We start from the raw sequence: 14,271 nt of genomic DNA, 5'->3' as shown, positions 1-14,271 counted from the left end.
GACGGGTCTGGGGACATGATCTGATGCCTAGAGGTGGAGGCTGGGCAGGCAGGACTCCCCACCCCCAGCTTCGCCAGTGCCCCTCAATCCCAACCCCCAAACCCCTGCTACCCCAGACCTGAGCTGGCATCACTCAGGCTCCCTTCAGCCGCAGTGTCAGACGAGATCGACATCCCTCCTCCCCAGTGGGGCCACGGCAGCGAATCCGCCAGGCCTGGCTGTGTTTAGAATCATTTTGTTTCACTCCAAATTAAGGCGGGCGAGGAAGTGCTGCCCAGGGCCTCCTCCCAGGCCCTGTGGCGCCTCTCCCGCCTGCCTGTCTCGGGGAGAGCCTGAGCCTATTGCTGTGAAATGGAGCAAACTGCCCTGGGCGGGACCAACGCTGCCTGAATTTGCCGAGAGCCTGAACCCATCGCTGTGCGAGGGGGAGGGGGGTAAGATGCTCCCTGGGTTTGGCTGGAGATAGGCGGCCGGGCTGGGAGGAGACTACCGCTGGTTAGGAAGAAGGCCCCACAATTCCATATGGGAGGGGGGGAAGGGGAAGGGAACCCAGGAGTCCTGGCTCCCAGCCCCCACCCCCGCTTTCATCACTAGGGCCACCTCCCCAGAGGTGACACGTTGCCCTCCTTTGCTGGAATGATTCTCCAGAGCAGTGACACCCCCCCCAGTTCAATCCCCCCCCATGCAGCGACCACCCCCAGCTCCTCACTGTGGTACCCCCCTGACACTGACCCTCTCACAATGCCCCCCGTATAGCGGTCCATCCCCACCCCTGCTATAACAACCCCAGACTATGACCCTGCCCGCCCCATGCAGCGACCCCCTCTCCTCCCCTCCCCAGTGATCTCCCCAGTCCAGTGACAGCTCCCAGCCAGGGCCCACTCAGAGCAGGCGAGTTTATTAGAAAATTAGACACTGTTTGAAAACTTGTGTGTGGGGGGGGTGTCATAGAAAAACAGCTGCTGGGGCTGCAGGCAAGAGCAGGAGTTCGGCGGGGGGGTAGCAGGAGGCGCCCCCCCCCCCCCAAGCATGGGGCCAGCCACGTGGGCCCGGGACAAACCCTGAGCCAGGGCAGGGGTGGGCGGCGCCATCCCCTGGAGAAACGGGGTCCTGCAAAAGCCCTGAAACAGAGAGAGAGATGGCATCAGTGCCTGGGGGCTGAGCACTGAGGGGGGCCAGGGAGGGGCGGAGGGCGGGGCAGAGAGGCAGTCAGGCTCTGCAGGGGAACAGCCACCCCCCATCTCCTCCCCACCCCTGTGGGGCTGTGGCCCTGGGGTCGGGGTCAAAGCGGGGGTCCACAGGGAGGGGAACTGATTTGCAAGAGATGCCTCCCCCCCACCACCCCAACCAGGGCCCACACTCACCGCCTGTCTGGGCACACCCCCTCACAGGCCCCGCTCTGTGGGGGGAGGGGGGGAAGGGGCACAGTCTGGCTCCCAGGGTCCCATATGGTCCGGCTGCTGGGTGGGGGGCGTGAAATGGGAACCCTGCGGGGGTAGGGAGGGGGGCCCCACTGGTTCCGGTGACCATGGGGATCTGGAGAGAGAAGAAGAAAGAGTGAGGCTGGGGAGAGATGGACCCTCAGGATGTGGGGCAGGGAGGGGGCAGAGAGGGGCTGGGGAGGGGCACAACGGAGCCCCAGTGCCCCAGCAGATCCTGCCACTCTGATCCCCTCAGCCTATGGGTCTGAAACCACTGACTGCAATGGGGCAGAGCCGGGTTCTGATCTCAGCCCCACCCCCAGGGGTCAATCCGGAGTCACCCCCTGACTGCAATGGGGCAGGGCCAGGTTCTGATCTCAGCCCCCCTCGCCCGGGTTCAATCCGGAGTCACCCCCTGATTGCAATAGGGCAGGGCCGGTTCTGATCTCAGCTCGGTGGGGTCAATCCGGAGTCACCGTGGGCAATCTTGGCACCCATTGCTCAGCTCTTAGGTGCAGGCAGAGGGTCAGTGTGACACCCCCGGCTCCCCCACATCACCCTCTGCAGATGAGGGAGTGACAGTGCCCCCAGTGGAGATGCTCGGCACAGCAGCTCCCGGCACCCCCACCCGGCCTCCCTGGATGAGGGACACCCACACCTGAGGGTGCCCCGAAGGCTCGGCCACACTCCTGCTGGGTGAGATGCTCAGATCTTCACATCGGTCCATTCGCCAGCCTGTCTCCTCTCACCCGGGGGGGGCACGGCCTCCGGGGGCGCTGCCAAAAAGGGGACAAACAAGGCGGGTTGGTTGGGTGCTGGAGCGGTGACGGGACGGGCTCTACTCAGGCTGCTTGGAACAAGTCTGTCTGTCCATCCAGCCACCCACCCGTCTGCATTACCCACCCGTCAGTCCATCCAGCCACCCACCTGTCTGCATTACCCACCCGTCCGTCCACCCACCCACCCGTCTGCATTACCCATCCAGCCATCCAACCACCCACCCGTCTGCATTACCCATCCAACCATCCACCCACCCATCAGTCCATCCAAACACCCACCCGTCTGCATTACCCATCCAGCCATCCAACCACCCACCCGTCTGCATTACCCATCCAGCCATCCATCCACCCACCCATCTGCATTACCCATCCTGCCACCCCATCCACCCATCAGTCCATCCAACCACCCACCCGTCTGCATTACCCATCCAGCCATCCATCCACCCACCCATCTGCATTACCCATCCTGCCACCCCATCCACCCATCAGTCCATCCAACCACCCACCCGTCTGCATTACCCACCCGTCAGTCCATCCAGCCACCCACCCGTCTGCATTACCCACCCGTCAGTCCATCCAACCACCCACCCGTCTGCATTACCCACCCGTCAGTCCATCCAACCACCCACCCGTCTGCATTACCCATCCAGCCATCCACCCACCCATCAGTCCATCCAGCCATCCACCCGTCTTCATTACTCACTGTCAGTCCATCCAGCCATCCACCCGTCTGCATTACCCATCCAGCCATCCACCCACCCATCAGTCCATCCACCCACCCACCCGTCTGCATTACCCATCCATCCATCCAGCCACCCACCCGCCTGCATTACCCATCCATCCATCCACCCACCCGTCCGTCCATCCATCCACCCACCCGTCTGCATTACCCACCCGTCAGTTCATCCAGCCATCCACCCGTCTGCATTACCCACCCGTCAGTTCATCCAGCCATCCACCTGTCTGCATTACCCACCCGTCAGTCCATCCAACCACCCATCCGTCTGCATTACCCATCCAGCCAGCCATCCACCCACCTGTCTGCATTACCCATCCATCCAGCCAGCCATCCACCTGTCTGCATTACCCACCCGTCAGTCCATCCAACCACCCACCCGTCTGCATTACCCATCCAGACATCCAACCATCCACCCGTCTGCATTACCCATCCAGCCATCCACCCACCCGTCAGTCCATCCATCCACCCACCCGCCTGCATTACCCGTCCATCCATCCACCCACCCGCCTGCATTACCCATCCGTCAGTCCATCCATCCACCCACCCGCCTGCATTACCCATCCGTCCGTCCATCCACCCACCCGCCTGCATTACCCATCCGTCCGTCCATCCACCCACCCGCCTGCATTACCCATCCATCCGTCCATCCACCCACCCGCCTGCATTACCCGTCCTCCCTTCTACACACACTATCCAGCCATCTGTCCATGTTACCCATCCACCCATCTGCATTATGTCTACCCATTTGTCCTTCCGCCCAAACTATCTGTCCATGTGCATTATCTTTCGATCCATCCACCCATGCAGCCACCGGCAGTATGCACCTATCTGCCCCTCTTCTACCTTTCCATCTACCCACCTCTCCATGGACAGCAGGGATCTATCCCTCCGTCTACCCAGTCTCCATCCGTCCATCCATCCGTCCATCCCCATAGGATCCAGGTGCCTGTTCTCCTTCCTTTTTAAACTCTTTACACATGTCTCCAATCCTTGCCTTCCAAACCCTGTGCTTAGCTTCCATCCCCCGGCCCCTGCCCAGGGCCGCAAAGTCAGTGGCACTCAGAGAGGCCCCAACCCTGGAGAAGGACCCATAGGAAATGCCCCTGGCTAGGCGCCTGGGGGGCTGAGCTCGATGGGACCTTCTGGTAGCTCTTGCTGGAGTCTCCAATATGGTTCTCCTCCAGCTATGATGCTTGCAAGGACCATCCACGGAAGACGCATGGAGCGTCCTGCACCACACGTGACACGAAACCCTGCCTCCTCTGGACAGATCCTCACCACGCCTGAAAGGCCCCGTTACCTTGTTCCCCGGCTTGGCCGGGCGTGGGGCACTTGCGGCGGAGATCTAGGTTAGTCCTTGACCACTTCCTCCTCCTGGGAGAGGGTGTCTCCCCCGCGCCCGCCTCTTGGCCACGGGTGGCCAGCCCCTTCTCGCAGTCCTTCCTCAGGGCCACCCCGTTTTGTTCCCGGGCTCTGTCGTCGGCCCCATCCTGCGCCCGGGGCTGCCCGCCGTTGGTCTGGGAATAGACGTTGCTGACCTTGGCCTGCTTGTTCCCGTCGTGGGCCTTGTAGCGGATCATGAGGATGATGATGAAGAGCAGGACGGAGGCGACGATGATCCCGCCGATGATGATAATCATGGTGCCCCCCAGGAAGTGGGCGTGCAGGGAGCGGCACTGCGGGGAGCCGGGCCGGGTGCTGAAGTGGACGCAGCCCAGGGGGCGGGTGGCCGTCAGCGCCGTCGCCCCATCGTCGTAGATGGCCAGCACGCACAGGTCGTAGGCCCGCCCCGCCGCCAGGTCCTTCACCAGGAAGGCCCTGCTGGGCGGGGGGATCATCCTGAGGGGGCGGGAGGGGGAGTGGTGAGCGGTGCGGATCCTGCCCCATCTCAGCTTCACCCCACACAAACGCGTCTGCCCCTCCCCGACCTCACCTCCGCCCCACGGCCACCCAGCTACCCCCATCCACCACTACTCCCACCCCACAGCCCTCTGCTACCCTCCTCCAGCACCCCCCCGCCCCACGGCCACCCTGCTACCCCCATCCACCACTACTCCCACCCCACGGCCACCCTGCTACCCTCCTCCAGCACCCCCACCACCCTACAGCCACCCTGCTACCCTCCTCCAGCACAACCACCCCCGCCCCACGGCCACCCTGCTACCCCCATCCACCACTACTCCCACCCCACGGCCACCCTGCTACCCTCCTCCAGCACCCCCACCACCCTACAGCCACCCTGCTATCCTCCTCCAGCCCCCCCCCACCCCATGGCCCCCTTGCTACTCTCCTCCAGCCTCCCCTGCCCCACGGCCCCCTGCTACCCTCCTCCAGCTCCCCACCCCACGGCCACCCTGCTACCCCATCCACCACTACTCCCTGCTACCCTCCTCCAGCACCGCTCCCCACCCCACAGCCCCTGCTACCCTCCTCCAGCACCCCGCCCCGCCCCACGGCCACCCTGCTACCCCCATCCACCACTACTCCCACCCCACGGCCCCTGCTACCCTTCTCCAGCCCCCACCCCGCCCCATGGCCAACCTGCTACCCTCCTCCAGCCCCACCCCGCCCCATGGCCACCCTGCTACCCTCCTCCATGTTGGCTAGCACAGACCTCCTCGACCAAGAGCCACTGAGATGGAATCCAATCCCCAAAACCTCCAGCCCAGAGCCACCCTGATGGGACCCCAACCCAGAGCCACCCAGGCGAGACAAATTGGCCGACCCAGGCCAAAACCACTCAGACGACCCCGAGCCCGGCACCCCCCGCCCAGCGGCACGGGCTCACCTGTACACCAGGGTCTCGTCAGAGGAGCTGTTGTACTGGATCTGGTACATGCGGACGCCGGGCCCGGGCCGCGGCGGGACCCAGCGAATGAGGGCAGAGGACGCCGAGAGCTCAGAGGCCAGGACCCCCCGGTCCTGCGGGGCGGCGCTCCCACCGGCGCCCGCCTTGGCCGAGGTTAGGATATCGGAGGGCCCGGGCGCCGGGGGGCGGGTGCCGTCGGCGAGCTGGGGCAAGGGGCTGACCTGCAGCTCCACGGAGGCGGAGGCCTCGCCGGCGGCGTTGGAAGCCACGCAGGTGAAGGCGCCGGCGTCCTGGACGGCGGCCACCAGGATCTCCAGGCTGCCGTTCTCGTAGGCCAGCGTCCGGGAGCCGCTGGCCACCAGCTTCCCCTCCGGAGAGAGCCAGTGCACCGCCGGCTCGGGGTCGCCCGCTCCGCGGCAGCGCAAGGTGGCCGCCTGGCCCTCCGTCACCGCCAGCCGGCCCGTGTGGTGGGTGATGACGGGCAGCTGGCAGACAAACTCCTCCTCGGGGACGCTCCAGAAGGACTTGCCCAGGTGCTCGGGTGGCGAGGCGCAGGTCTCCAGGTCGTCCTCGCGCGCCAGGCGCCGGAGCCACAGCAGCTCGCAGTTGCAGTGCAAGGGGTTGCCCCCGAAGCTGAGCACCAGGGAGGAGAGGGGCGAGCCCTTCGCCTTGGCGTAGACAGGCAGGCGGAGGAACAGTGGGTCCGGGGGGATCTTCTTCAGCCGGTTGGAGGTGACGTCCAGCCGGGCCAGCTTGTGCAGGTCGGCGAAGACGCCTTGGGGCACGTGGGCGATGAGGTTGTGGTCCAGGCTGAGGGAGTTGACGTTGCTAAGGCGACGGATGGTCTCCCAGGGCAGCCGGGCCAGGTTGTTGTAGGACAGGTCCAGGTCCTCCAGGGTGCCGGCGAAGTCGTCGAAGGCGCCGGGCGCCACGGCCTGCAGCTGGTTGTTGCCCAGGATGAGGTGGCGCAGGTTGGGGAGGCCCCGGAGCTGCTGGGCCCCGATGGCCGGCAGGCGGTTGCCGTCCAGGTGGAGAGCCCGCAGGCCGCGCAGGTCGGCGAAGGCGAAGGGCGCCAGCTGGCGGATGGCGTTGCGGGAGAGGGTCAGGTGCACCAGCCGCGTCATGTTGGCGAAGTCCCGGCGCCGCACAGCCGCGATGAAGTTGTCCGTCAGCCGCAGCTCGGCCGTGCGCCGGTCGAGGAGCCCCGGCACGAAGAGCAGCCCGGCGCGGGCGCACAGGACGGCCAGCGAGGGGGACAGGTTCTGGCACGTGCAGCGGGGGGGGCACAGCTGGGCGCGGGAGGGGCCCAGGCAGAGGGCCAGGGCGTAGAGCAGCAGGCGCTCCATGGCGCCGTCAGGGGGCCCGGCTGCAGGGAGAGAGGGAGAGAGACGGGCCAGGTGTCAGCGGAGCCTTTCTTACCGTGACTGCATCCTCCTTCACCAGCAGGGGGCGCCCTGCGCTACTCCTAACTCCTGGAGGGGAGAGCAGGGGGGCTGGGAGCCAGGACTCCTGGGTTCTATCCCTGGCTCTGGGAGGGGAGTGGGGGATAGTGGTGAGAGCTGGGATCCAGGACTCCTGGGTTCTATCCCTGGCTCTGGGAAGGGAGTGGGGGATAGTGGTTAGAGCTGGGAGCCAGGACTCCTGGGTTCTATCCCTGGCTCTGGGAGGGGAGTGGGGGATAGTGGTTAGAGCTGGGAGCCAGGACTCCTGGGTTCTATCCCTGGCTCTGGGAAGGGAGTGGGGGATAGTGGTTAGAGCTGGGAGCCAGGACTCCTGGGTTCCATGGCCCATTTTAGAACTGACTCTCAGTGTGGCTTTGAGCTACTAACCTGTCCTTTCTGTGCCTCAGTTTCCTACCCTATAAAATGGATCAAGTAACCCTTTATCCACAGATCCTTCCCTTTAGGCCCAGGGGCACACACGCTTCCCCCCATGCCCTCCCCACCTTTCCCAGAAGCCCCCAGGGCACACACCCACACCCAGACCCTTCCCAGCAGCCCCCAGGGTACACCCCCCTCCCACCTTTCCCAGAAGCCCCCAGGGCACACACCCACACCCAGACCCTTCCCAGCAGCCCCCAGGGTACACCCCCCTCCCACCTTTCCCAGCATCCCCTGGGGCACACACACACACACACACACAGGCCTCTCCCAGCAGCCCCCAGGAACAAAGTGAGGAAGGCGACTGGGGTCCAGAAGCAGCTGCCCAAAGCCCTCCCCTGCCCCGATGCACCAAGGACTTGGCAGAGCCGGGACAAGTCAGCCCTGATGCAGATTGGGGGGGGCAGCAGCTGGGGGGCCCAGGGTGACCCGGGCGGTGGGGCTGCCTGGCAGAAGAGGCAGGAGCAGCTGGGGCAGCACCAGGCTATGTGTCTCTCCTCAACCCCCTCCCCTACAGGCCACGGCCATTCCCCCCGTCCCCCCACCACATGCAGCTCATCCAGCCTCACTCAATGTCGGGGTCATGGAAGTGCATCCTGGGATGGGCCAGATTCAGAGCCTGGCTCCTCCGGCATCAATCCAGAGTCACTGTGGCTTATCCCAGAGAAGAGCAGGATCTACCCCGCCTGGCCTGTGTTTTAAAAATCAAAATACACCAGCTCGGTCCTGACCACGACCCTACAATAACAATCATGGCATAATAAACCCATGCCGCCCGGCCTTCGCATGAGACCCTACTCTAACAAACCTATGTCCGCAACCCGACAGCTCCCAAGCTACCCTACAATAACAAACCCCCTGCACCCATGTCCGGGGAGACAAACAAGTTTCCAGAAGGAAAAACCTGAACGTTTGGGGGGTTGAATTCTGAAGCAATTTCATTCCATTCAAGACCGCCGCCAAGCGGGGGTCTGGCAATCCGGGGGCGGATGGAAAGCACCTTGAGCCATCGCCTGCTAATTAACAAATTAACAATGTAATTAGGAGGCATGTGGCTTTGCTAAACGGCACAGGGACCCGCGTTTCCGACAAGTTCAAACAAGGGACAGTCCGTCTCACAGCGGCTCCGGAGCGGCGCTGCGCGGGGAAGCGTCAGCGCGGGAGTTCATTCGAAGGAGCCGTGTGGGCGTTGAGCTCGGGGGGGGGGGGGGGTTAACTCCTTTGCTCGGGCCAAACGGGCGGCCAACCGGCGCCTCTTGCAGCTTTTCAGTCTCTTCTCGAAGCCCCAGCTGCCGGAATCATGGGATTCGAAGAAAGCGCAGTTCTCCCCCTCGTGGCCGCAGAGAAAAGCGCTGACTCGCCCCCGAGGCAGCTCAGACGCAAAGGAAACGAACGTTTCCCGGGCTTATGGGGAGGCCGGGCTCCGGAGCGTCGATCGCTCGGGGTCACGTGGGGCCGGCTGACCCCCGCGGCCCTGTCTAGCGCTGGAGATGGTTCTAGCGCTCCTGCTTGGGAAAGGAAGCTGGATGACGTGATCCGTTAATCCCCCAGTGTGGACACAGGTCAATCCGGCTCAAGGGAGCCCATTCCCCTTCCCACGCTGGAGCGGCCGTACTGCTAGAAGCACCTTTATCCCCCTCTAAACGCAGCCACACTGGATGAGTGGTGCTGCTGTAACCAGACCAGGATAGTTAAACCCGGCCAGCGTCAGTCTGGACAAGACTGGAGAGCTGGGTGGGGGGAGCCCAGGGCTGGGCTAGCAGGGGGCTGCCGGTCAGGATTGAGGGGAGCCCTGGGCTCTGAGCCAGGCTGTTGCCTCTGGTCTGTCCTGTGTCCCCCACTTCACCCCCCCCCCGCACTTGCAGGAACCTGCAGCTTGTTTGGATCCCCAGCACCCCCACCCCAGCTGGGTTTCATTCAGGAATCCAAAGCTCTCAGGGCTGAGCAAGCTGATTAGCCTCCTGACACAGCCCCCGCCGCCCACATAGGGGAAGGTGGCAGCAGGGTCTGCCAGGGATCTCACCCAGCACTGTAGGCGTGTGCGGGACACCGGTGCGGCTGGCTGAGCCCTTCACAGCAGGGGGAGGGGAGGAGCTGTATCTCACACCCCATTTCACAGATGGGGAAACTGAGGCATCACCCAGTGTCCCAGCCAGCAATGGAACCCAGGAGTCCCAATTCCCAGGCCATGGCATATCTGTCACCCCTTGGTAATACTCCCGTCCGGGGCTGGGAACAGAACCCAGGAGTCCTGACACCCCTTCCCTGCTCTTGCATCTCAGTGATACTTCTTTGTTTACACCGATGTCTCTCAATCCCGACCCGCGGCCCCCAGGTATCCCAGCCCTGGGCTCTGCCCCACAGCTCTACCAATGCCCCTCTATCCTGACCTGCAGCCCCCAGGTATCCCAGCCCTGGGCTCTGCCCCACAGCTCTACCAATGACCCTTGATTCTGGCCCGCAGCCCCCTGCTATCCTGGCCTTGGGCACCCTGACTCCCGGGAGCTCCTCTAACCTCATATCTGACCCCCTTGCAATCTGGGTTGGGTTCCTGTCCCGAGGTCCCAGCTGGCCCCTCATCAGTCCAGCTGTGGGGCGGACTCGGACCCAGATTGATGTTCCGGTTCTGGGGGATACCTTGTGCTTTTGGCCCAGGATGCTGGAAGTCTTGGCTGTTCGGGGCAACCCAAACCCCACCGGAACCGGCCCCGAAAGCTGGGTCCCGCCAGATCAGAACCGTGAACGACAGCCTGAAGCCACCGCAGCCCCCAACGACGCCTCCCGGATCTGGCCCAGCTCCCAGGGCCCAGCTGGGTGTGGGGGGCTCCTGGCTGCAACTCCACTCAGGTAGCTCTCCCATCCCGCCTGCTCCACCAGGGACCTGAGGAAAGGCAGGCCTGACCCCGCCCCTTGCCCCAACATGCCCCGCCCCCAAACACCCTCAGGTCCCCACACCTGCCAATGCCCCGACACCCATATGCCCCCAACACATGCCCTAAAAACTCCCCCATGCCCTATAAACTCCCTGACACACCCCTCTGCCCCTCCCCCAACACACCATCTACTGCCCCCCACGTGCCCACTGTCACCCCCTCATGCCTTCTAGCACCCCCTCCCTGACAGCCTCCCTCCCGCATGCCCTCTACCCCTCCCCACACACACACCTCTGACAGCCTCTTCCAGCCGCCCTGTCCCCACACACTTCACCCACCCCCCATGCTGGGGGGGCATTCGGGGCACGACCCCTGGTCATAGACACACCCCGCCCCCCGTGCATGGGATTCGGAGCTGGCTGTGCAGTGGTGGGATTTAACCCCTGGCCTGTGCCCCCCCCAGCCCCTCACCAGAGGGGAGGAAGCATCAGTGAGTCCCAATGCAACGCCCCCATCCCGCTCCCAGGATAGATCCTCTGCCCCACCCCCCTCAGGGCAGTGGGGCAAATCAGGCATGACCCACATGTGCTCTGTGGGATGCCCCCCAACCCGATGGAATTATGGGTGATGTAGTCTGGGCCCCTCCCATCCACACACACACACACCCCCTCAAATCTCTGCTGCGGATAGACAAATCATGAAATCAATGAGACCCCAGCAGGATGCGGGGGAGATGGGGGGGATGGGCAGCCAGACTGGCCTTTCCTCCCCCCACCATCAGGCCACCCTGCTCCCCCAGTTAGGCTTGGGGGGTGGTGCCGCCAGGGTGGGGTGACAGGCTTGTGATTTTAGTTGAATTTTGCAGCAATGGGGGAGGGGGAACCGTGTCAGGACAGTTCCCCACCCCCTCCACTCCCAATGTCCCCACAGTCCTAGCCTCTCAATGCTGCCCGCCCGCCTCAAAAAAAGCCGTGCCCTGACGCCTGGGGGTGGCTCCCCCTCCCCAGACGATGCCGCTCTCATCCACAGATATTTCCCACCACCTTTGCGCGAGTCAAAACCCTGTGGCGGTGAGTTCCGCCGGCTAACGACAAGAGGCCAAGCTCCCAGCTGACTCCTCGTGCCCCTTTCTGATGTTTCCCCAAGTTGGCCTTGCCCTCACCCCGCACATCCCATCAGCCCGGCCCCCACCCAGGGATGGCAGCCCCGACAAGTCACAGCCAGAGGGAGGCGCTCACCTACCTCACGCTTTAGTTCCAGCAAGCCATAGACCTTCAGGAGCGTCGGGCTGGGCAGGGGTCCGGCAGCTGGGCTCAGGTCGTGGGTTGGGGGCCAAGCTGGCTAATGCCAGGGCTCAGCCGTCCCTGCTGGCTCCGACCTCTCAGCTGGGGGGGGGGGGGTCCTGAGGCTGAGCCGGGATAGATCGGGGGGATCCGAGTGCCAGGAGCTCTCCCCTCCGGCTGCTGCGATGCTGTACCCCGGCAGCACCCCCAAGTGCCAGCGCCTCACTCCTCCCTATCCGGGGTTCGTCTCAGGCTGGGAAGGGGGGGGTGAAACATCCAGGCTGGACTGGAGGTCAGAGGGGCTGAGTTTCGAAGCAGTGCTGGGGGGGGGAGGGTCAGGCAATGGGGGAGGGGGGGAGCTGCGTCTCCCCAGAGCCAGGGGACCTGAGCCACGCCAGGGTTTTAGCTCGGTGCTGATACAGGAAGCGGGGGGGGGGGGCTGCCCCTTCTGACTGACCCCAAAGCAGCGTCTGGCACGGGAAGGGCGGGGGTCGTTCAGGAGCGGGGAAGGTCGCTGCGCAGGAGCAACAGCCGCCAGCCGTCCATCCGGGGGAGGGGGGGGCTCGGGTACCGGTTCTGGACACCCCCCACGGTCCCAGCTCTGCCCCCGGGGAGGGGGCCCGCTCAGGATCGGGCCAAATCTCCCTGGGACGGGGGAGGGGGGCGTCAGACCCCTCCCCCACGCTCCCTGGGGTTAAAGGTCCAGATGGCGAATGCAAACCCCCCCCGCAGCTCGGGAATCCAGTCCGGGCAGGGGCCTCCCAGCCGGGGCCAGGCTGGTACCCGGCGCCGGGATGCAGCGGGGGGCCGGTTGCCGGGATGCAGCTTGAGGCCGGTTGCCGGGCGCTGGGTGCCGGGATGCAGCCGGAGGCCGGTTGCCGGGGTGCAGCGGGGGGCCGGTTGCCGGGCGCTGGGGGCCGGGGTGCAGCGGGGGGCCGGTTGCCGGGCGCTGGGGGCCGGGGTGCAGCAGGGGCCGGTGCAGGGAGCCGCGGGGCGGTGGCGGGCCGGTCCCTGCAGCCCCGCACGGCCGCTCGCCCAGGCTGGGAGCGGCCCCCGGGCCTCATGAATATGCAAAGCAGGGGGCAGGGCCCACACAGCCCCGCTCTTAAAGGCACAGCGTCCCCTCCGTCAGCGCCAGCTCCCCTCCCGCCCTGCGTCTTGCCAGCGCCCAGCAACCAGCCCTCCGCTGCTGCCTGCTGCACCCAGTGACCAGTGCCTGGCAACCAGTGCCCAGCAACCAGCCCCCTGCTGTATCCCTGTGACCAGTGCCTGGCAACCAGTGCCCAGCAACCAGCCCCCTGCTGTATCCCTGTGACCAGTGCCCGGCAACCAGCCCCCTGCTGTATCCCAGTGACCAGTGCCTGGCAACCAGTGCCCGGCTATATCCCAGTGACCAGTACCTGGCAACCAGCAACCCGCTCCCTCCTGCTGTATGTCCATGACCAGTGCTGGACAACCAGTGCCTGGCAACCAGTCCCCTGCGGTATCGCCATGACCAGTACCTGGCAACCAGTGCCAGCAACCAGCCCCCTTGCTGCTGTATCCCTGTGACCAGTGCCTGGCAACCAGCCTCCTGCTGTACCACCTGACCAGCACCCAGCAAAACAACTCCTACCCCCTGGAACAGAAGTTCTCATTCATAACAGTGGCAGCTCCAGGCACCAGCACGCCGAGTGAGTGCTTGGGGCGGCAAGCCACGGTCGCCGCGAGGGCGGCAGGCAGACTGCCTAACCCTAACCCAGCCCCCTGCCGTGCTCGGGGCGGCAAAACGCCTAGAGCCGCCCCTGATTCATAAGGTGAATGTGTCGGGCTTTGCAGAGGGGCATGGCCAGTCTGCAGACAATTTGGAGGGGCCCACACGCCGGGTGGCAGTGCCACTCCTCCAGTCTGGCCGGGCCTCCCCTGCCGCCTCAGGCAGAGCCCTAGTTTGCCCGTAGCTAGAGCAGCAGCCCCTGCTCCCAGCGTTGGCACGGAGCCATGCCAGGAGGCCATAGAGCTGAGTCAAAATTTTGCCGCTCCCCCCATCCCCCGCCTTCCCCTAACTCCCAGCTGGGCCGGGGCAGAGTCCCAGTGAAACATCCTGCCGGGAAACACCACCCCTGGATCAGCCCCTCACCCCACAGCAGCCCACAAAAGGCAGGGGGCTGAGGCAGGCAAGACCCTCCCCTCACAGGGGGCACACCTCACCCCCGAGGGGGACAGGACACCAGGGAGCTGGGGGGGGAGCAGCTAAGCCCCCAATTCTCATCCATGCCTGTAACCTGGGAACTGCTCAAAGCTCTGGCAAGATCTGAACTAGTCTCAGCACAGCACGGGGGTGCTGGGCTGCGGGGAGTGGGGCGGGGGCTCGGTGGGGGGGCGCTGGCCTGCAGGGAGTGGGGCAGGGGCTCAGCAGGGGGTGTCAGGCTGGGAGGAGCGGGGGGGGCTCAGCAGGGGGTGCTGGGCTGCGGGGAGCAGGGTGGGGGCTCAGCCGGGGGCACTGGGCTG

General features: G+C 64.9%; 1 protein-coding gene across 2 annotated transcripts; it reads right to left on the bottom strand.

Moving 5' to 3' along the window:
- Positions 1-911: 911 nt before the first annotated feature.
- Positions 912-12,869, bottom strand: LOC120388199 (leucine-rich repeat and fibronectin type III domain-containing protein 1-like protein). Of its 2 annotated transcripts, none has more exons than XM_039509864.1 (6): positions 11,744-12,869; positions 5,728-7,114; positions 4,478-4,778; positions 2,078-2,197; positions 1,365-1,536; positions 912-1,121 (listed from the first exon to the last, which is right to left on the bottom strand). In XM_039509864.1, exons 2-4 carry the CDS (start codon positions 7,092-7,094, stop codon positions 2,135-2,137), a joined length of 1,731 nt encoding a protein of 576 aa, XP_039365798.1. In that variant the 5' UTR covers positions 7,095-7,114; positions 11,744-12,869; the 3' UTR covers positions 912-1,121; positions 1,365-1,536; positions 2,078-2,134. The 2 variants fall into 2 exon arrangements, with proteins under 2 accessions (XP_039365798.1, XP_039365797.1); XM_039509863.1 differs by having other exon boundaries at positions 913-1,121; positions 4,240-4,778; positions 11,744-12,868.
- Between the last annotated feature and the right edge of the window lie 1,402 nt (positions 12,870-14,271).

The sequence above is a fragment of the Mauremys reevesii genome, linkage group 22 (genome assembly GCF_016161935.1).
Source record: "Mauremys reevesii isolate NIE-2019 linkage group 22, ASM1616193v1, whole genome shotgun sequence".
NCBI classification, from domain to species: domain Eukaryota; kingdom Metazoa; phylum Chordata; order Testudines; family Geoemydidae; genus Mauremys; species Mauremys reevesii.
Note: the sequence above shows the minus strand (reverse complement) of the source record. Positions and strands in the feature narration are given on the sequence as shown.

Coding starts and splice junctions, on each gene's coding strand:
- LOC120388199 (XM_039509863.1), bottom strand. CDS start 7,094: ATGGAGCGCCTGCTGCTCTACGCCCTGGCCCTCTGCCTGGGCCCCTCC. Junction 4,779..5,727: donor GACGAGACCCTGGTGTACAG/GTGAGCCCGTGC, acceptor CCGCCCCCTCAG/GATGATCCCCCCGCCCAGCA. Junction 2,198..4,239: donor CGGCCAAGCCGGGGAACAAG/GTAACGGGGCCT, acceptor CCTTTTTGGCAG/CGCCCCCGGAGGCCGTGCCC.